A 22,554-nucleotide genomic window follows, 5' to 3' on the forward strand; every position below is an offset into this window, starting at 1 on the left:
CTGTGTAATATTAATTGTGTTAAAAATGATGCTCTCCTAATACCCTCTAAAAAATATAAAAAATGAACTCATTCAGTGTGAGCACATCAAAACACTTGATCACATATGTTCTTGTGGAATCTTTTTAGCACATTTGTTTCACTAATGATTGCTTGAAATTTAAATATATCATCTAATTATTGAGGCAAATAAAATTTAGGAGGGTATATAACTACAGTAGTGTAGTTCAAATAGTGTTGTAGTGTTTAAATAGTGGTTTAATTTTCAATATCACTGCATACAAAGACATATGAGTGCTTTGTCTTTTTTGACAAATAAGGACAGTCAGAGATGCATCCCAAAGTGAAAAGTTTATTTCATCAACAGAGACCTTTTCCTAGCAGAGATGCATAAGAGTACACCAAAAGTCAATTGAACATCTCTCAGATGAGGCATTGAATAAAAAAAATACATCACAACCTCCAGTGGACACTCATGTAACTACACCCTAAACATCCAACCAAACAGCACCTCAGGGAAGCACTTCAAATATTTTGCACCTAAAAAACAAATTGTTCATCTGAACATTCCCATCATGTTCGGTGCTTATACGCTACTTAATATGTGAGGTTAATTTTTTTGCCATTCTCATCCACTGAAATTTACAACCAAGAAGGAAGAATTGAGCCTATACTTTTAAGAATGAGGATTCGGGCATCGAAATTCTTTCCATTGCATTCTTACAACTTTAAAATAAACCCTTTGTAATTCTTTAAAAAATATCTAGGTTTTAAATTACCTTAAAAGAAAAAGGACATTCCACACCTCTAAAAATAAAAGGAAATGTAGTAAACACAATTTTTTATTTGCAAGTTCCAGAGTTTGTACTACATAAAATGTAGCTTTGATTATCAACTTCACCATTAAAAGCATACAAATCTTCTTCTACACACACATCTCATGATATCATTCAGCCAAGGGCACTTGAACACTTTCTTATTAGGCTGCAGGCTGTGTGTGTTTGTGAATATTTATTATATAAACTGTTGTTCGACACAGTGGCAACCTAAGCAAATATTTCATATTACATTCCATCTGTTTAGACCTAAAAAAGTATGAATCTCTTAAATTCTGCAAAAGCCTGGCCTTCACATCTATTGCTTTCTGTTACTACTGACCTTTAGAAAGGGAATCCTAGGCTTAGTAATCATGATGTACATAAACAGCACTTAAAAAAATGAGCAAAAAAAAAAAAATGATTGTACAAACCTTATACCACCCTAAAATAAAGGTGACAGAAGACCTTCCCACAAAGCAAAATACAATAAAAACCATAAATATTTGCATGATTAAAACGTAACATATTCTTGAAAACTTGTAAACTTTTAAGTTTAATCCTTATTAAATGAACATTCATTAATCCACCTTCAATAGTCTGAGAGACAAACCTTCAGAGCACACAAGTCCTTAACTGCTTCTAATCACAGAAATATGTTGATAAATCTCAAGCTTTCTAGCAGGGACTAGCACTGAAACAGCGTTAATATCCTGTGTTTAGAGGATTATTAGTCTGTGCAATGAACGTGTGCGCTTGACTGTGTGCACTTCCTAAGCTGTTGAGAAAGAATTGTTGCAAATGCCTCAGTGTGAGGTTTAAAAGTGCTGCGGCCTACGCCTCTATCACATATCTACATATAGTGCTACATTGTACACAGACAGTGGCAACACTGATAGTGGCGACATCTTAAAAACACCAGAATAACATTACAGTGACATTAACAGATCCATTGCGGTATTGACAATACTGTAACGTTAATTTAGAGCAGATATTTTCTGGCATTTGCATTTTCATGGCTTTCGTTCTCTCTTCAGATCCATTTGATCATTTTGATATTTAACAGTCTTGGGGAAAGTTAAACGTTGAACACTTCATCACCTTTTTGTTGTAATATAATGTGCAATTTAATTAAAAGTAATGAGTTTAGCGACAACAGAATGGAGAAAATACTGTATGATAAGGCAGCATTTGGCATTTTGTCCGAGTGGCATATATGCAATGAATACAGTATATATCCTATTCATTACACCTGAAAGCACTGGCAGCGATGTACGTGCATTGGCTCAAGCAAAGGAAGGAAGAGGAAGGATACCGACCTACAAAACAAAGCTAGAAGGTCAGTTGGTGTGAGCCTCTGCCCTTAAGCTCTTAAGTAAAGTGCAGGGACATGTAGGGAGGCACAAGCAGATTCAAAACTGTCTGATTCGTCTCACGCTCCCTCTCGCACGCTTTCGAGCCACCTCGAGTTTTCAAACTTGTTCTTTTGTTTAAGCAGCTGAGCGTTACATGTCAAAACGTGATAGAAAAAAACCCGAAAGATAAAGCAATGCTTTTCTTCGTGCATTAAAAACCATTCACACTAGCGCTAGAAGACTGGCATCTCACAGTCTTGCCTTCCTTTCGACTGACAGGTGGTTTTGGTGCTTAGCTGGACTATCATGTATCTTAGTGACATGTCTGGTGAGTGAATGGATCCTACCAGCTTTGAAGTTTAGCAGCAGAGTGCCGACCTTTAACCATCAATGCAAACCTGCAGTACTATACAGACCCCATAGAAGCCCAGGTATTTTCAGACACAGTTAAGAACTGCAAATCTACACCCTCTCCTCCATGTCCATCACCTAGCTCCAGATACCTCTCTACATTTATATGGTTGCTGTAGCAGTGCAAGGTTGTGAAGTCCACCTGGGATTTATGGAAGGATAGTGAAGGCGTTTGTTGTATCATTTCATCTTGTTGCGGACCTGCAGCAGCGTGGGGGTCTGCTCCATGATGCGTACGAGCAGCGTGTCGATGTAATCCTCTAGATCTCGGATCAGAAGCTTCATCTTTTTTAGCTCCGTCTCACGTTTTTCCAGCAGCGCCCTTCGCTTCTCGTAGTCCTCCCGCTCCTGCCTGAGCTCAGTATCTCGCTGGATCAGCAATTTAACCAGATCACTGTGGTTCAGGTGATAGTACGAGCCTCCTCCCTCCACTAGTGGCTAAAACAAGAAAGAAAAGCAAATTTTACATTGGAAGACTATTTTGAAGTCGAGAAAAAAAAAAGTCACTTCTGAATAATATTTTTTTGATTTGTGATCATGGTAATGGATTTAAATGACAGAACTATCATAGAAGTAAAGTAGTACACTGCAAAACCTAACAGTCAAATTCATTAAATGAAATGGGTAAATTCACTCAAATATTACTGAAAGTTCATTGCACTTAATAGAAAAAGTTATGTGAACTCAATAACTGATTATATTAAGCAGAACTCAAACTGAATCAATCACAAGCTTAAGGCAGATTTCTAGTTCCCAGTATACTTTGCTTCAGACTCTGTAGAGAGTAAATGTTAATTTAAATCCTATTTTATGTTTTTGCACAAGATTAATGCAGGTAGAGATCTGTTAGTGTTTATTGTTGTTATGTTGGGATTTAGTTTTTGGGGCGTTACCATTGTGCTGAAGAGTAGAGCCTGTGGTTAGCTCGAGGATGGCCCAAAGCATGTTAAGACTGCTTTGTTTAAAAAGTAGTAACTGCACTTACCAATGCAGTGATACAGTGCCACCAAAATCACGTACAGTCTGAGTAGGTATTACATTTGCATTTAAACTTACTTCGCGAAAAAGTATGTTCTATATAGTATGAATGTGTGTAGTATGAATGTAATCCGGACGTACTACATCCGCCATCCATCATTATCATGTGACCTACCAGCGTCAGTTGAGTCGCTTCACCTCCACTCATAAATCCCCTCCCGTGGCCTCATGGGATAGTAAAGTGTCCATTGAATGTGCACTTCAGAATCTCGCCGGAAGTAGTAGGTCATCCGGGGACTTTTCGTCTACTGTTTTTCGAATACTATGTATTTGGACATACTACAATATAATGCTATATAATAGAGAAGTTTTCAATTTCGGACGTAGCAATAGTCTCTTGTGGTATTAGCACATGTTAAGCATTAGCCTGCTAAGTAGCTAGCTAACTAACAGGTAACTATAAGGGAATAGAGCCAATGAAGTTTAAATTTAATAGTTTTAATCAATACAGTTGAGTTTCAGCAACATCAAATATTTGAGTGAAGTTTAATTGTATTTTAGGAAATATTCTTTTAGTGAACTCAACTGAAATAAGTTTACAGTACTCATAACTATTGTTTGTAAACTTAAATGAATTCAAGCAATCGATTCCTCAATTGAAATTAGTTTACAGTTGTACTATTTTACAGTGTAGTAACTAGTAGTAGTAGTGCTTGTTTTAATTTGATTAACATTTAAATATGATAATGTTAGTAAATTAATATTTACAGAATGTTCATCTAAATAAAATAAAAATTGTCGTCATGTCTGAGCATGATAGGTTTCTATAAAAATATCATGGTTTCTGCAAAAATATTAAGTAGCACAATTGTTTTCAACGTTGATAATAAGAAATGCGCCAAATCAGCATATTAGAATGATTTCTGAAGGATCATGTGACACTGAAGACTGGAGTAATGATGCTGAAAATTCAGTTTTGCCATTACAGGAATAAATAGAAAATAGAAATAGAAAATGGTTATTTTAAACCGTAATATTTCACATTTGTATTGTTTTTACTGTATTTTTGATCAAATAAATGCAGTCTTGGTGATCAGAAGAACATGTGGGAAAATGATATCTAATACTTTTGAAATAAATAGTGCGGAAATATTACTTTTACTAAAATAATGACAGAGTAGGAAAAATGTTTGCATTGTATTGAACTGTATTTAGACGCCAATAAGGAGACATGACAAGTGAAAGCTGACAAAAATGTTTTTGGGTTCATCAGTGTCAATGAATTAAATGTGTTAAATCCGTTAACTCAAAAGGCAAATTTACCATAAAAAAAACCCACAGACTGCTTCATACTCATGCAGTACCTTCTTGTCAGCATCCTGATCTGAGTGGTGACTTCGTCCTGAGTGGATGGTGGATTTAAGCTTCTCTAGTACGGAGCGACCCTCTGACCTTTTCTCATCAGGGGGTGTCAATGGCTTCACTGGGTGTGGACTAAAAGACATATTGACACAGCAAGATTAGACAGGGTACAGGGCAAAAAAGAATGGTGACAGCTTAATATAATAAGTCAATCAATTTATTCACAACAGCACACCATTTAAGATGTTTTCAAGAAAAGCTCTTAAGGCCCATTCACACTTAGGAAGATATCTATAATGATAAGGATATAGTTCTAAAAATCGTTCTAAAAATAAAAGAATAGCAGAGTCCACACCACAACTATAACGATAAGAGCACAGAGAAACACTATAATTGGAATTACTTTTAAAAAAAAAATCTGAACCAATTAAAACAGCAGACAAATGAACAATGATATTGTCCGCTGGTGTGTACGCTAATATAGTTATTATCGTTATAATAATCTTTAAAGTTATAGTTCTTGGTGAGAACAGCCTTTAGTTCTGAGACAAGGAGATCTCTTCTAGGACACAATAAAGGTTACCTTCAATCATAATCCAACAACTCATTAGACTAGCTGCAGTAAGGGTAATCAAGCAAACAAATATGAAGCTAAAATTTACTCAGGCAAGCTTCCTGTGGACCGAACCGAGTCACTCAATTGGTTAACACCTACTAATTGAAGTGAGGCTCCCCCATCCCAACTGTAGGATCCACAAGAGAGTGTGAGCCTATGTGTGATTGTCCATGGAGAAATCAGTAGACATGCTGCTACCACAAACAAATTAACACAAGAGAGAAGATGTGGATGAAGGGAAAGAGTCACCCTGAAACCAGAGAAAGTAAAGTGCATCGATTGCACATATAATAAGGCGTCCCAAAAGACGCCTTGCCCAACCCCATAACACCATTTTCACGAGAAACAAACCTTGCACCACATATCTGCTAAAACCGGAAATCTGTAGTTATTGAAACTGGCAAGACTGTTGGCCTACCAATCAATAATTATTAGTTATCAGCATTAGCCAAAATGTCCATATTACTGTGGAAATGACCCGTTTCAGTAATTACAGATTTTACCTTTAAAAACATCATTGAAGACAATAAGTTTTAAAGCTGAATGGAAGTGACTGGAAAGCCCAAGGAATTAAAAAAAAGATCTCCAGATGTGCCCATTAGATGTGCACCAGATGTGCCGATCTCCCATAACAACCACAACAAAACAAACTGAGACCTCACCTGCTCTGATGATCAAATGTCTGTGGTTTATCCTGGATAAAAGGATTGTATGATGTAGAATTCACAGGCTGCATAGTAGGAAGAGGAGCATGTTCTGGACGTGGTAATGACTCTGCTGTGGTAGGGGGAATTATGGGAAAGGGGAATACTGCTATATGTGGTGTTGAGGAAGCTACAGGTGAAAGCTCGAACAAAGAAGATGTAAAGTTAAGGCTGTGGTCATGCCTTGAAGCCAGCGTTGGCTGTTCGCAGAGTGAAGGTGCTGATGGCTGGGGTAAACGGGGCCAGTTCACTGGAAATAAGTCAGGTGTCTCTGAATCTTGAACAGCTGGGGTTGTCCACATTTCAGCATTTCTGTCTAGACTCTCTGCAGATTCAAGGTTTGCGACTGGACTTGAGCTAGTACAAAGAAGGTGCGTTTCAGTTGGCTGGGGTAGAAAGATGTTTTTCAGGCCAAAATCAGTTATGACAAGGTCCTGTGTGATACTGGAGGTTTGTTCTAATGCACAATCGGATACAAACACGTTAGGTTCAGTCAGCTGGGCTAAATGTAGGTTACCCTCCGATAAAATCCCAACAGATTTAATATTATGGGATTCATCTTTTTGCAGTTCTTGGGAATTGTTTTGTTTGGTTGGGCAGGTTTTACAGTTATTTACCAGACATGTTTCTGTATTTAATGGTGCAAGCTGAGCCTCAAGTTCTGCTATCATATCTGAGGTAACAACTATTGCCATCGTATCTTTGGAAAAGTCATATTTTTCAACATTGTCCCCTGAAGGGTTGCACTGTACCATTGCTTCATCAAAATCTGACTTTATCATGTTAGACATGTTCTCAGATGATGTATTGCATGAGGGGGCTAATTTTGGTGTAAAGGTATGCGTTTCTGGCAGGAGGTCCAATAAGCAATTTCTTGGTTGAACATCCTGAGGGGTTTCTGGCTTTGGCAAGACTTCTTGAAATGGTTTAATGTTTTCTTCCATGACCTGATTTAGCTTACAAGCCATTTCTGGTACAGCCTTTACAGATGTGCCATCTTTTGGCATGGCATTAGAGATATGGTTTGGCAAGGACTCAAATTTTGAAGTGTCCTCTACAGACCAATTATGTTTGGGTTTCACATCCTGTGTGAGCTCTAAACTAGGGGAAACTGAATCCTGCTGAGATACACAAGTAATGTACTGGTCTGATTCTGCACTCTTGTACAGGCTGTGGAGGAGCACACTGCCAGGCGAGAGCACAAAGTTTGGATCTGATGCATCCTTGTCTGTCCCTGTTCTAATTCCAGTGGTGGGAAGATGTCTTACAGGATGTGTTGTCCCATTAGAATTTGTTATTTCTTGCTCTTCACTGATGCTGGTGAGTAGATTACCCGTTAAGTCATTCTTGCATGGACTTGTGGGCAATTCACTGACTTTCTGTTTGTCCTCCTGCATGTCATTAGACATGGTTTTTGAGAGCCTTGGAAAGGAAGGGCCATCAAATAGGTTCTCAGGAACAGACTCTTCGATTTCAGAACAGATATCTTTACTATTCCCACCCTCTAAGAGACCATCTCCTGATTCATTCTGAATCATGGTGTCCATAACTGCATCTGTTTTCTCTCCATTCTTCACTGGCAAAGTAGCTGACAGAAGGGAACTCTGTGCTGATTGAACATGGCTTCTTGAAAGCTCAGTGGTTTCAACTAGGGACTTTCCACTTACTGCCACAGTTTGAATGAGTGAGGCATTTGATCTCCAAAATTCTTCATCAGATTGTATTATATTACCTGGAATTATTTCACTCTGTGGAGAAAGACAGGGCTCAATAGACTGGTGGTCTACATCTCCACCTAGGGAATCAGATTTCACAGTGGACTGTTCCAGGGTGTCACCTGAGCTGTTGTCTCTGCAGAATGGCAAAGGATCCTCATGGACTATCACAGACTCAATATCTGTAGCAGACTCGGGTGCCTCGGGCCTCTGTGATGTTTCAGGATTCACAGACACCCCCTCTGAGAACTCAATGCAGAAACTATGAAGGTGGTCAACAGTGTCTGCTTCTGATAATGATGGCTGTGTGACATCTGATTTGGCATTTTGTGAGTTTAGGGACATCTTTGGTTGGTCTTTAAGAGTTGTGGCGTCAGAACGGTCTTCATTCATGGATCGAGGTGACAGTGCAGGAAAAGGGCATGCAAGCATATTCAGTTCAGAAAAATCTAAACTGGAATTTTCGGGTAAGGAGATTTTGGATAAATTCATATTAAATTCTGGGAAGCCATGTGCCCCGTGATCGGTGTGGTCAGGCTTGTCAGAACTAGAGCAAATATCATTAACATCACTTCCTGAAACTTGAATTGTGTCAGCAGCAGTTTCCTTGGGTGTCTCTACAGTACTTGCTGAAGCAGTTTGCCCTAAATCAGTTAGATCATTTGTATCCGACACCATTAAGCCACCCAAAGCACCTGAGGGCTCTTGATTATTTGTTTTCAGAAGGAGAGGAGGGAGTGTAACCAAATTCTTTGTTTCATTCATCTCATCTGAAGACTTCAGTCTATCCTCAGCAAAATGTTCAAATTCATCCTTTTCTGTCTGTCCCTCGAAGTGAGAAATTAAAGGATCAAATGAAAAATCCATTTGGGAAGGTCCTTTTTTGTTTCCAATCCTTAGCAAATCGGGGGTGGCATTACCAGCAGACTGTGAGCTAAAGAGAGAGGGCACATCAGGAGTTGAAGGAGTAGCAGAATGAAGCTCCTGAAAAAAAGGATTCTGCTGTGCAAGTGGGAGGAAGGGATTGGCTTCAGAAAAGGGTGGGAGAGAAGTGAAGGGATTAGCGTGTTTGTCAGCCATACTCTGTGAAGGGTCATTAAAGTTCAAGGGTACAATTGGACAGATTGCACTGACACTTGAGAGTGACCAAGGAGACACCAGGGGGCTGTGAAAGGAAGGTATATACAGTGCACTTCATTAGAAACTGTGACCTCCATTAAACCCTTTATAACCGTGAGAAGCAATGATGGCCAAGTGCAATGACCAGTGACCTTAACAATTTAAAATGCAAAAAAAACCAAGACAAACAATTGTACACGATGCATTCTAAACAAAAAATATGTTTGCTGTAGGAAACTTCTAAACAGAGGGCACTAAATAATTGTGTTAAAATTGTGTTGTGCTCAAAATAACATACTATCATATTTCTCATAAAATTCCTTAAAGAAAAGCAGTTTCCAGTGTACATACTGTGGATAGTATGTTTGTTTTTGTATATATGTGATATCTTAATGACATTTTATGATGAAATGTGCAATATAAAATCAGAGCGCAAAAGGTCAGATAGTTTCCTAAAAACCAATGCCAAACATCTGGAAATACACATGATAATATACCATATGACAACTACTAAATATATTACAGTTTTATAAATTTACTAATGCGTACTTAAATGAAGTTTTAAGAATTAAAACCATGCAATAGTGCCTTGTGATGTGGCAAGCAGTATGACATAGGATAGTATTTTGAAAACAGTGTCTGGCTGCTCTACACAAGACATGAAGAAACGCTGAGTTTGAAAAGACCATAACAAATCACCCAACCGTACTAGAGGGGGAGGTGAGCGATAGAAAGATTGATTAAACAACAGGTTTTTACAGACTGACATCTTTGCCCTTTTAGTTAAGTTCATACATAAACTAAATCACTTTTTGCTTCAAGCAAGTAAACATAAGAGAGCATGTGATTGGCTGGGATATTTGACATGTTCCAGTAGCTAAACTTCAAAGAAATACCTATGAAATCATTTGAACTACATGTCACAGTTAATAAAAACATGCTAGAAGCCAGTTGCTTAGGAAAATATTAACAATACTTGTGAGCTAAACTGCATTGTAAATGGTGATTTTCAAAAGAAAACTGTTTTTATGTTAGGTCAAGGCTTAACCTGTATCCATTTAATAGGTCATTAGCCATGAAGATTTTGTCTGTTATGGGACATTTCATGGGTGAATAATAACTTGATCAGCATAGATTATATTATCTTTGAGGTCTATGTGTGTAAATCCGTTTATCTCACTCCCATCAGGATTTCAAGGGACTTTTTTGAAATTATTGCAGCCCAGAAACGGCACTGCTATTTGACGAATTTTTTTTTTCATTGAAAATCCACCATAAATTATTATGCAATTAATATCAGTAACAGCAGAAGTGTACAGATGACTGTCATTTCAATAAAGAATTGTACAGTTTATGATAAGTCAACCCAAGTACGATCATTTTAAAGGAGAAGGTTGGACTTAAGGTTGGACTCCCTTGGACTTTCAAAACCCAAGACACAAAAGGCCAACATTGGAAGCAAAAGTATTTGCCTGTTTTGTTTAATTAATAGGATTTAAAATAAAGTGGCAATGACGTCTTCGCACATGTACCAAATGTGAAAATATGAGATGTAATGCTGCTCTCTTCTGGGCAATCTCACTTCAAGTGCCCTACAGAGTGAGTACAACATAATGAATTCCACTGTGGAATTTGCTCCAAGGCCTCAGCAGGAAACTTCAACATGAGATTAATTTGATAAGCATAGAATTCACAGACCTTAATTAGTCAATATTGCTTTCTTTTTTCCTCTCAAGTTTTAATTTTTTGCTGAAAATTGAAGATGTGACATAATTGCAACCTTTAGCAATTAATGCAGGGATTTGTTTAATTAGCCAATATTTGCAATTCCAAAAGTTAATGCAGTTTATGAGCATGTGTGTGTGCACATTTTTGTTGCACAGCATGAAGAGGCATTTCCCTGCTTTTCAATAACCCAAACCAAAGCTCAGAAAAATAGAACAGAGTGTGATCACCATCACCAATGAAAAAAAGAAAATATTTACCAAACAATGGACAGCATACACACCTACACCAGAAACAAGAATGCAGTTATACTGGGTTAGGTCAGTGACAGATTTAAACTGATTGACTCCTCCCATTCATAGCGAACACAAACACTCCCACACACACATTCAGATCCATCTGTCTGCAATACAAAAATAGCACTTTCCGATTAAAATTGAGAAATCATAGCTTGGTATTTAGGGAGAACATGTGTGAAAGAGAGAGAGAGAGAGAGAGAGAGAAAGAGAGAGAGAGAGAGAGAGAGAGAGAGAGAGAGAGAGAGAGAGAGAGAGAGAGAGAGAGAGAGAGAGAGAGAGAGAGAGAGAGAGAGAGAGAGAGAGAGAGAGAGAGAGAGAGAGAGAGAGAGAGAGAGAGAGAGAGAGAGAGAGAGAGTTAAAGGAAATAATTCCAAGAGTTCAGGTTTCCAGGCAACACCTCCCTCTGCAATGCAGATGCTGAAACTAAATCTATGGCTGTATGTCACAGCGTTTACTCTCACAGAACCACAAATACACACGCACACACTTCTATATAGCAACTGTAACATAAATATGGCAAAAATAAGTTACCTGGGTTTACTGTGCGAGTCCTTGGAGCCGAACCATCCTTTGTGTTTGACTTCTACAAGTGGTTGAGCATGTTCTGCTTCCTCTTTACTCATGATTGGCCCTTTCCCAGCCAAATCACCTCTCCCGTGTGAAAACAGGCCCCTCCTTTTCTTGCTCTGAGTCTCTGTCTCTCCAGCAGGTATCACTGTTTCCATCACCGCCTCATCCGTAACTCTTCCAGCATGCTCTAATGCTGCTACGATGGCAGCTTTTTCTTCCTCTCCAGGTTTATCGAACGACCAGCGACGACCATCCACAGGGCCGCCGTTTTGCTTCTCTTCCCCACGGCGAGAGAGGTTCTGTAGGGAGAGAGAGAGAGAAGAGCCCTTCTGAAGCACCCCGAGGGCTGGGAGCTGGTGCTCAGGCCTTGGCTTTGACTCGGACTTGGATAGCCGGGTTTCTTGGGATTTCTGTTCAATTGATTGGGTTTTCTGAGGCTTAACTGGCAGCTTGGTTGCCTGTGGTTGACCTGACTGAGTTACTGGTTTGGTTGACTCTCGTTGAGGTTGCTGTAGTATGAGTGACGGAGGGTGGTGAGTAAGAGGAGACGTTTCCACCGGATTCCCGTTCACGCACACTGAAGGAAGCAGAATAGGGGTGTCGTTCTCTGACGTCACAGAATGAGGCACTGGTAAGCTGATGTCGTACATCATATGTCTGACAGGAGAGACCTGTGGTGAGGGAGCCACTGTGTGTTCTGAAAGAGAAAGAGTTTTATTGTTTTCTTAAAGTTGCACTGTAATGGACGTAGTAAGATCTTTTCCATGTCACACATCCGAGTGAAACAGATTATTGAAAAACAAAATGTAGCATGGGGACTTGATTGGATGGAGGCAGATCTGAATGCAAGTATGCAGTCGATTGTAAGGATTGGATTGGAATGACTGGAGAGTCCAGTATACGTCACAAAAGATACTGTCATTTCACCGAAAGGTTGAGTTATTTTTTTTTTTAAGAAAACGAGGGATCAGTCCAAATTATTTTTTGTGGTACATACAATATAAATTAATGGGGCCAATTTTTGAAGGATTTAAATGCAGACACTTGAAGCTTATATTTTAATAAAAGTAGGGTCACACTTATTAATAGTTAATAACGTACTTGTTACGTTTAGGTATTGGGAAGGATTAAAGGTTGTAGAGTATGGTCATGCAGAATAAGGCATTAATATGTGCTTTATAAGTACCAATAAAAAGCCAAAATCCTAGTAAAATGCATGTTAATAAGCAACTAGTTAATAGTGAGAATTGGACCCTAAACTAAAGTGTTACCAAAAGTATACTAGTATTGCTGTCAAATTGATTAATCGCATGTAACATAAAGGTTTGTATTTCTATAATGTGTGTGTGTGTGTGTGTGTGTGTGTAAGGGCATATTCAAATGGCGGACTAAATCCAGAAGAACTGTGGCAAAGTCTCTAAGACGCTTGAAGAAATTTCCCTCCAAAGCTACAGTACCGTGGAAAGTTTTAGGCACTAAAAGTCAGGTAAAGTCAGGATGCTCCTAAACATAATACCATAAATAGATTTTATTTACCAATTATCTTCTATTAACTAAATTAAATCAATATTTGGTGTATAGGTACACTTGCACATAGATTTTCAGGGAAGGTTTCTTCAAGAGTCTTGGAGATGTTGCCGCAGTTCTAGCTTGAGTCATTTTTAAAAAGAGTATTATTATGTTTAAATCAACACTTTTACAATCATTTTAGTGTTTTAGAACTTTTTACGTTACGTGGTCACTTCAGCAAAGTTGTACAAATGCACATAACTTTACACAGAACAGGTTAATAAGCGATTTTTTACACTAAAATCATGTAAACATACTTATTGTTTATGTCTCGTGGCTCAACTACTTAATGTTAAAATATTTGCTGCTTATGGATTGTTCCCACTCACTTCCATTGTAAGTGCCTCACTTTTTAAGAAAACCAGAGACAAGTTGAGATACATTTTTGAACTTATACTGAACATCAAATGTTGTTGTGCATACCTGGACTGCTGTCTGCAGTCAGGTTGCTGCTGTTACTCGGAGAGTTGGACAGATCTGAGACCACCACGCTGATTCCTGCCGTCGGGCTGAGGCTGCCGCCCCGCGATGAAGACTCGCTGCTCTCGGAGCCCAGTGACGTGCTTGAGCGCGTGTCTGAAGACTTCCTCAACCTCCCACGCAGGAAAAAACTTCTCATCTTACTCCTGCGAACCTCCCCGCCTTCATCATCCTCGTAGTCTTCCTCGCCGCCCCCATCACTTGGCAGCCGCCCCCGCACACTTACCATTGACCCGTATCCCCCAGAGACGATGGCGGAAGAGGAATCTTCTTCGCTAGAGCGCTTCTTAGCCCGCATGCGTTCTCTGAGCTTGTCGAAAGCAGAGCGAGGTTTGTCCTTCATGGAAAGGTCATACATGCTGGCCGTCAGGTTGTGCCGAGTGAACTGCACAGTCAACTGAAGCTGCCCTCTTTCCTTCTCCTTTTTGCCAGTTTTAGAATGCAGCAGGTGCCACCTGTGAACAATAATGAGTAAAGAAAACTGTTAAAGGGAGGCACACATGATATAGTGGCCAAAAGTGATGTCCAGAGGGTATATTTGTTTTTAAATTTTAATGATGTTGAAATAAACCAACAATATATGAGTGAAATATTTTATATATTTAAAATATTTTACATATGAGGGAAAATCAAAACATTAAAGTTGGTTAAGGTATTTATCTGACAAAATTATTTGGCAAAAGAAGGCAAATTATTTTACCAAGCAAAAAAACTAAACTAAACACGGACTCGTTTTTGCATGTTCATAAGTTCTTTGTATGACAGCCAGCCCAAAAAATATGTCCACACAATTTGGCATGTTTCATTGTGTTATCTTAAATAAATTGACTCCAAGCACAACTACGCCATATGCTTATCTTTAACAAATTGTTTCAATTTAGGGTGAAGTTTCCAAGGCCGGACATTACTTTTGGCCACTGCTGTACATCTTCTAACTCTGTTAGAACAAACAATACTTTAAACGAGAACAATATACTAAGAGAGATCAAAACAAACCATCAAAGTATTAGGCATCTAAAAAAACACAAGTTAATTCATTTCCAAATATTGCTAAACCAAAAGTAATTTCAGCTATGAATGCTGAGCTGACCTTGCATATCTGCAGTATTTGTATTAAATGTTTACATTGTGAAACCTTTGCCATTTTTTTATATTCAGTGATGTGTGATGATTTAGGAAGATACATACATTGATTAAAAAATATGGATCCTCAAAAAACATCATAAGTGGGCTTCAAAGGAGATCCTCAGGGTATCTACACCAATATTATATTAACATTATATATAACTAATATACAAAATAAATATTGACAGATATTATAATAATAATAGATATTCATATCCTGGTTTTACATTTAGAATAGCTTTTTTTTTGTTGATGATTTGCCATCATCAAATTTCCACATGAAGTTAATCTTTAAAAACACAATGAGAACTAGGCCTATTCCTTTCAATTTTATTGATTTAGACTTTTAAATGACAAAAAACTAAATTAGTATGGATTTTAATACCAGCCATTTAACGGTTATACTTATAACATGTAAAAAAATGATTAACAGCTTATCAGTTCCTTTATTTTAATATTACACCGTCCGGAAAATGTCTGTCTTTTGGATTGGTGGAATTGTGAGAGAAACATTATATTTCTAGCAGTCAATCTACTGAAGGTTGAAATTGAAGGATAGATTAATTGATCTGATGTTGCAATGTTTTGCCAAGTGCCCTTTCCCCTACATTCACATTCACACATACATTTTTCATTTTCAAGCAAACACAAATACACAAGCTTTATGTTTGAACTTAGATCAAAGGGTCTCCCTGCTAAATTAATTGAGGATTTCCTGAGACTCATTTTTTTTTCCCATGTAAACACATACAGACACACACACACACACAAAAGCAGAGCTGGGACGAGAAGGTCAGCTTTCTTCAATCAGCATTATCGCTTTTCTAGACACTCCACAAGACAGCACACACACACGTACACTACACACACAATTTTCTTATTGTTAGAAACTTGGCTGACACATTAAAAGAAAACAATTAACCAATTAACAGATGAACAGATAGGCGGATCCACCCACACATGAATGCCCATTAATTATTCACATTTACTAATAAACACATTTGGCATTACTCCAGTGCACTTCTGTTGCTGTGGTAGACTCACATAAAGTGACACTGGAATATGTTGTTTTATATTGCAATTAGTAAAGGTGATACATACATTATTATTATTTTCAGTGTTTAAAATAATTCTCCATTTCAAATTGAATGCAGACACTACTATATGTAGGTTGAAATATATGTAGATTTGATGAACATTATAACTTCGATTCCATCCAAATCCATATATAGCTGAAAGCGAGGACAGAGGACGTTTCTTTTCTTGTTTTCTTTTTTGCAGAGTATATTTCACTTATAATTAATTATGTACATTTTACAACATGTAGACACATGTACACTGTCTTATTGGACTATGGTTTGAAATGAGGGTAGTTTGATGTTCTGATTCCAAAGCAAATTAAAATGATATCAGTCGCAGTTCATCTGGGAAACACAAATATTCACACACATATACACACACAGAAAAATATACCAGCCTTGTGATGTCATGGCAAAGTATCAAAGACCTCCAGAAAAATGACAACCTCTAACAGGAAATCAACCTTCTCCTTATAGGTCGGTCGTACATACAGCATTTCTGATACTCTCGCTTTAAACACAGAGCAAAGTCACTTCATCCAAAAAGGAACACCCATCCATTCTCACTGTTGCCTCACCATGCCTTTTACAGTCTTTAAAATCCATATATTTCTATATAATTTTCTTTAATTTATGCATAGTTCCTTTGACTAATGAACATTATTATGACCTATACTCAAAATGAGTAGACACAACCTTCTCAAAGCATAAGAATCTATTAGTGGTGTTTGCTAAGGGAAGCATCATTATGGCTAATAAATGGAGTTAGGGATTAGAAAAACCCGCACTGTTTGTGCTACGGGGTTTAAAAGACACTTCGAATTTGGGCAGCTTGTTGAACATGGATGTGCTATTTTTTAAGTGATCAGATTGAAGAAAACCGGTGAATATACCATATTCCATAAAATAAAGAGACAAGCGACAACGTTGTCAAAACGATCCGCGGAAGCGATTCAAAAGGCTTTATTATGCTGCCAGGTCAGTAGTTGGCGATGTCACTAAAACTATGCGCCTATTGACAGAACAAGTAGCCTAATACTCATGCGCATGACGTCACCGTTTTCACAAATTCGTGTTTTTGGAGTTTACACAGAGACGATAAAGGTTTATTTTTCAAAAGTCTGTGTTTTCAGGCCCCCAAAACCCTGTTGTTGTGTAAATGAACGGCTAAAACGCACAAAAAAGTTTTCCGTTTTTAGTTGAAAGCGGTTTTGTGTAAACGGCCCCTCAATTAATGTTAATCTCAGGATTTACTGATACATTTTTAAGATCAAAGTTGAATCTGTTAATATTAGTTAATACACTGTGAACTAAAATAATCATGGACATTTTTATAAACTACCATTAACAATTTAAACATTAAATATTTTTGATTGTTAGCTTGCATGCACTTTTTGTTAACAAAATAGACCTTTTTGTAAAGTTTTGCCGACAAAGTACAAAATGTGAAATAAGTTAAGCCACCATTTTTCCTTTACCACTTGAACTTAACTAAAATAAAAACTTTTGCAAAATACCTTTTCTGCAAAGTTTATTAAGTTACAAGAGGTATTATCATGTACTTTATTATGCACAATGGTGTGCTCAAACAATGCCTGGCCAACTAAGCAAAAGAAAAGCAACATGATTGAACCTAGTGAACTAGAAATTAGTTACTGAATATTTTGTCGTCTTTATTAAGAACTTGCTTGGTGGTTGAAGCGCAAAATGTAACTGCCTGTGTCTTTGAAGAGCTTAGATTCAAAAGCGTCTAGTCAGCAAGTCAAATCGGTACTTTGTTTCCTTTGTAGCATCTTTTATGTTTACCACACCAAACCAATGGGCCCAAAACACCCACTAGTTCCAGTATCAATGTGAATAACCCAGATTCAACGCTACAATCATTTCACCTCTGAGGTGAGCAGCAGAGTCCTGCCCAGTGTGGTTAGATGTGTGGGCTTTATTACACGGCATCCAGCGGAACTAGCTCTTTCACAGTGTGGTCCTTTAAAACAAATTCTGTAAATACATGGAAACCCTTTTTTATATCAGTGCCAAGTATAGAAAACTCACATCTGACGGATTCAAATCAAAATAAAAGTTCGAATCATGAAGTGCAGAGTCAAGAGTAATCTAATCGTTATGTCTTACAATGGTAAGTTGCCAACCCACACACTAACTGCATGATTCATCAGTATACCAGACTCATCCCACCTACACAAACTAGGGGATATACCAACACGCAATCTGGAAATCACCAGGAACCAAGAAGTGAGCAACATATACAGCAAACATTAAACCCTCAGTGTCAACATTTAGTGCACTTAGTAAAGTAATCCTAAAAATTTAACAACTTAAATTTACACACACCCTCCTGTTAAACACAAAAGAAGATATTTTGAAGAATATGGGTAACCAAACAGTTGATGGGCCCCATTGACTTCCATAGTATTTTTTCCTACTATGGAAGTCAATGGGTGCCGTCAACTGTCTGGTTACCAACATTCTTCAAAATATCTTCTTTTGTGTTCAATGGAAGGAAGAAATTCATACAGGTTTGGAACAACCTGGTGAGTAAATGATGGAAATTTTCATTTTGGGGAGAACTAGCCTATCCCTCTATGGCTAAAATGTCATTCCTGTGCATAGCCTACATATAATTGGGAGCATTATGTAGGCCTTAGTATACAGTTACAAAATAATTGTCATTGTGTCACATGACCTACTCTTGAGGTATTACTACCTACTCTTGTCTTATATGAAGGAGTAGGCCTACCACATCAGTTAAACACATCAGTTCTGGTTACATCTTAACAGAAATGGTACCAGAAGAGCACTGAAGGGCCTCTATATAATAGCCTGCAAATAAATGATTTCATTTCTGGTGGCCAGTTACAGGAAGTGGGGCGTATACTGTGAATAAATATCTCACAGCTGTAGTGTTAGAGTCTAGATATAGTGTAGAGCCTCACTCACCCACAACCACCCAGGGAAAAATAGATTTCCTCAGAATCATACATATAAATATATGCACAGAGACTCTACACACAGGTTAAAATGCATCTTAAAACACTTTCCTCTGCATGCTAACAGTGAAACACATAAGAATATATTTTCTTTAGCCTCAGGATGACTGAGAAATGTTTAAAAATGTATCAATAAATGAAGATGAAGAAGTCATGCTCCACTGGTCTGATCAAGCATCCATCTTGAGCTATTCTGAGCTTGTTGTGTTATCTGTTATCTAGAACCACAGATGCTTTTATTATTGCTCAAAAACTCTTGGTTACTGGAGGATAATATCTTAATGTGAATGGGCAAGTATGGCATATCCTGTAGCTGACAAATGGTCGTGCAATGTAACAAATTATTTTTGTAAGTATAAAAAATGCATTTTAAAATGGTTTGAGACGCTACATAGAGTTTAGTAACTACACTGCAGTCAACACTTTTATTTTGTAAGGAAGCTTAAATGTCAACCACCTTTGAATCACTAAGATTCTAGCATAAACGAAAGAAGAGCCAACCCGATTTCGAGAAAACAGCTATTTTACGAGGTGACAATCTCGTATTTATTCATACGAAGTAAATAGTACGGGGGGGAAAACAACATTTTTTGAAAAAAGTAAGCATAAAAAAGTCTATACCTAACCCCACCCCCCTACACACTGGAGTGTACGCAGATAGATAGAATGAAAAAGTATGAATAATAATTCATACGAATTAGCCACCAATTCCCCAAAAAGTGAAATAGTTACATATTGCCATGCGATTGTGTTGAAGCGCACAAAAACGGGGTATTATGGGTAAAGAGCCCTGATGCACCTGGTAGAAGCAGCACATGACCCAAGCCTTCATTTTCCTGCTTGTGCTTTTATCTTACATAATCAGAAAGCTGACAGAGCAAAACTAGACTGTTCATACGCAATGACACATAACTAAATCAGACAGATCAGATGTGAAAAATACAGTCCATCTAAACAAGCATTTCTCAACACTGATCCTGGACGCCCTCTAAGACATGTTTAAACTGTCAGTCCAAATCCATTTATTTGTTTATCTGAATGGAATCTGATCTAAATTACTAACTGTCCGCACTGTGTATCGCAACTGTTCAGATCCGATTTGTGTGTCCCGCAGCACCCTTTCGTTATCCGAAATAGCCTATCTGCGTTGGTTTTTATTGCAAAGGTGTTGCATTGGTAGACCTATGCCAAAAACTACATGGAGTGTCTTACAATATGACAATGTGTAGCCACGGCACTGGACTACTAAGTCTAATGAAGCAGGGGCAGAGACTTAGGAGGCTGGCATGAGCAACTTTATTCCATGCTGCCGTCTCTGCCAGTCTCAAAATTCAAAGAGGGGTTTTGACCAGGCCGACTAGCAGTGACTGGAGGACTCATGTGGTATCACCTCATCACTGGACCACGGTGATGTCTCCATTATAATATAATTTTCTGAGCGACCTGCACATCGACAACTCACCCTTGTTTCTGTAATGACATCTGACGCATTTACGTGGCGTGAGAAAAAAAAGCTATGCAAAATCCAATCAGAATGGTCATAAAACAGATTGCCAGAAATGAGATTTGAATAGGATTTCAAACCACATATGAATGTAGCTTGAAACTAATTTGTAAAAATTGAAACATAATTGGAGTTATATTAAAAATGATCCTGGCTCTTCCAAGCTTTATAACGGGAGTGAATTGTACCTTAGATTTAACAACAGCGCATCCATCCATCATAAAGGTAATCCATACAGCTCAAGGGGGTTAATAAAGGCCTTCTGAAGCGAAATGATGCGTTTTTGTAAGGAAAAATATACATTTTTATAACTTTATGAACTATAATCACTGGCCTCCGGGAACGACCATGTGTGAGTCGAGTTTGGGCATAAGAATGACCTCTGAACCGGCATAGGATGTAGGAGTAGCATAAGCTTTGACGACTCTCGCGGTTCAAACAAATAGGGCTGGGCAACAAACTCAAGCTTCTATTCTCTTGTATTGAAATCCTTTGACATTTCTCTTTAAAATTTTTAGTTTTAGACTTCCAATTCGTGATCGGTGTTTTGTTTAGCTCTATCCTCTGTGCTTCCGCGTTCATCAATATATCATGCGTCGGGTCAGAGGTCACTCTGGAACTCCACTTGCATATGGCCATAACCAGAAGCCAGTGATTTTAGTTTATAAAGTTATAAATATGCATATTTTTCATTACAAAAACACATCGATTCACTTCAGAAAAGGCCTTTATGAACCCCCTGGAGCACTTTTATTTTTATGGAGGACTGATGAGCTTTTTGGTGCTTCGAACACAATGGTACAATTCACTCCCATTATAAAGCTTGGAAGAGACAGGATTTTTTTTATATATATATAGAACTCTGATTGTGTTTGGCTGAAAGAAGAAAGTCATACACCTGGCATAATTTTTATTTTCGGGTGAACTAACCCTTTAACACATTTAGGCTGTCTCCCTTGTGGGACACACCCATCTTCAGGTATCAGGGGATGAATCTGCAGTGTTTGATGAGAAAAATGTTCAACATTTGTACCATTGAGAAGCCTCCAGAAACAGGAAAGGAAAACACCAATGAAAATTGAAAATTCCCCTACTTTCCTCAGTCAACATCCAGGCCCACTGAAGAGGGCGTGACTGCAGAGGAACAGATTGCAGCACTGAGTCTGAGCAAGACATATCCGACTGGGCTAATGGCACCATAACCCTTATTCCTTGAGCTACAACTGCTGCTTCAGACGAATGAATACATAAACAGTAAATGCAAAGACAAACTTACTCGTTTTTCATGCTTTTCCGATCATGGAAGGCTTTATCTACCGGTATAACTGCCTGGCCCAGGAACACATCTAGTCCTATGAGAGCACGGTGCATAACGGTGAGGGTCAGGTCGCCACTACCGGGTGGGTACGCGTCTCGCCCTCCCTTCTCCAGGATCCCCGGCAGCAGCTCGAACGCGCATTCCTCGCCCCATTCCGGGTCCGTAGTCTTCTCCATCACGCACGTGGAATATTTCTCTTTGCCCAGCTGGATGATGGTGTACACATCGCTGGTGCCGTGTTTACCCTTCGCGCGCAGCCCTCGGGCCCGTAGCACGGTTACCTGCACGTGCGTTGGCACCCATCGCTGCTCCTCGTCATTCTTCACCAAGGACATGGTCACCGGTGCACCGCACACGGACACATAGACAGTGGGGCAGCTGATAACGGCTGAACTCCCGGTCGAGCGTCGCTTGGTAACCGCCAGCCTATCGTCGCGGTCCACTGTGAAACATTTTTAAGATTCAGCTCGCGTGAGACGTCGAGCCGCCCACGATAAAGTGGCTGGTTTGTGTCCGGGTCGGGTGGACAGGTTTCCCTCTGCAGCGTTACAGCCACCGTGCAGAGACCGGTCCACCGACGTCACTGCTTTATCCTCTCCGCAGGACAAGGAAGTGACTAGAAGCGGTACGGTACGCCGGCTACATCATGCTGCATGCGTGTTGCTCTAATACACATTCTCTCGTGTGCATTTTAGAAAAGCAGTTTCACTCGGCAACTTCAGATTCAATAAACAGTCGTTCGTTGTCGAACTTTGCTAAAATGCCGTACAGCCGAGCTATCCTGCGTGAGAATCCGAACACTGCCT

At 38.7% G+C, this 22,554-nt stretch overlaps 1 protein-coding gene across 1 annotated transcript; it reads right to left on the bottom strand.

Annotated features, from left to right (window-relative positions):
* Positions 1-337: 337 nt before the first annotated feature.
* rab11fip5a (RAB11 family interacting protein 5a (class I)) lies at positions 338-22,554 on the bottom strand. The gene is made up of 6 exons (XM_056248023.1): positions 21,707-22,554; positions 13,661-14,172; positions 11,630-12,365; positions 6,199-9,120; positions 4,923-5,052; positions 338-3,018 (listed from the first exon to the last, which is right to left on the bottom strand). The coding sequence occupies exons 1-6, from the start codon at positions 22,081-22,083 to the stop codon at positions 2,761-2,763; spliced, it is 4,935 nt and encodes a 1,644-aa protein (XP_056103998.1). The 5' UTR covers positions 22,084-22,554; the 3' UTR covers positions 338-2,760.

The sequence above is a fragment of the Rhinichthys klamathensis genome, unplaced genomic scaffold (genome assembly GCF_029890125.1).
Source record: "Rhinichthys klamathensis goyatoka isolate OS25496 unplaced genomic scaffold, OSU_Roscu_1.1 h1tg000053l_1, whole genome shotgun sequence".
Taxonomy (NCBI): domain Eukaryota; kingdom Metazoa; phylum Chordata; class Actinopteri; order Cypriniformes; family Leuciscidae; genus Rhinichthys; species Rhinichthys klamathensis.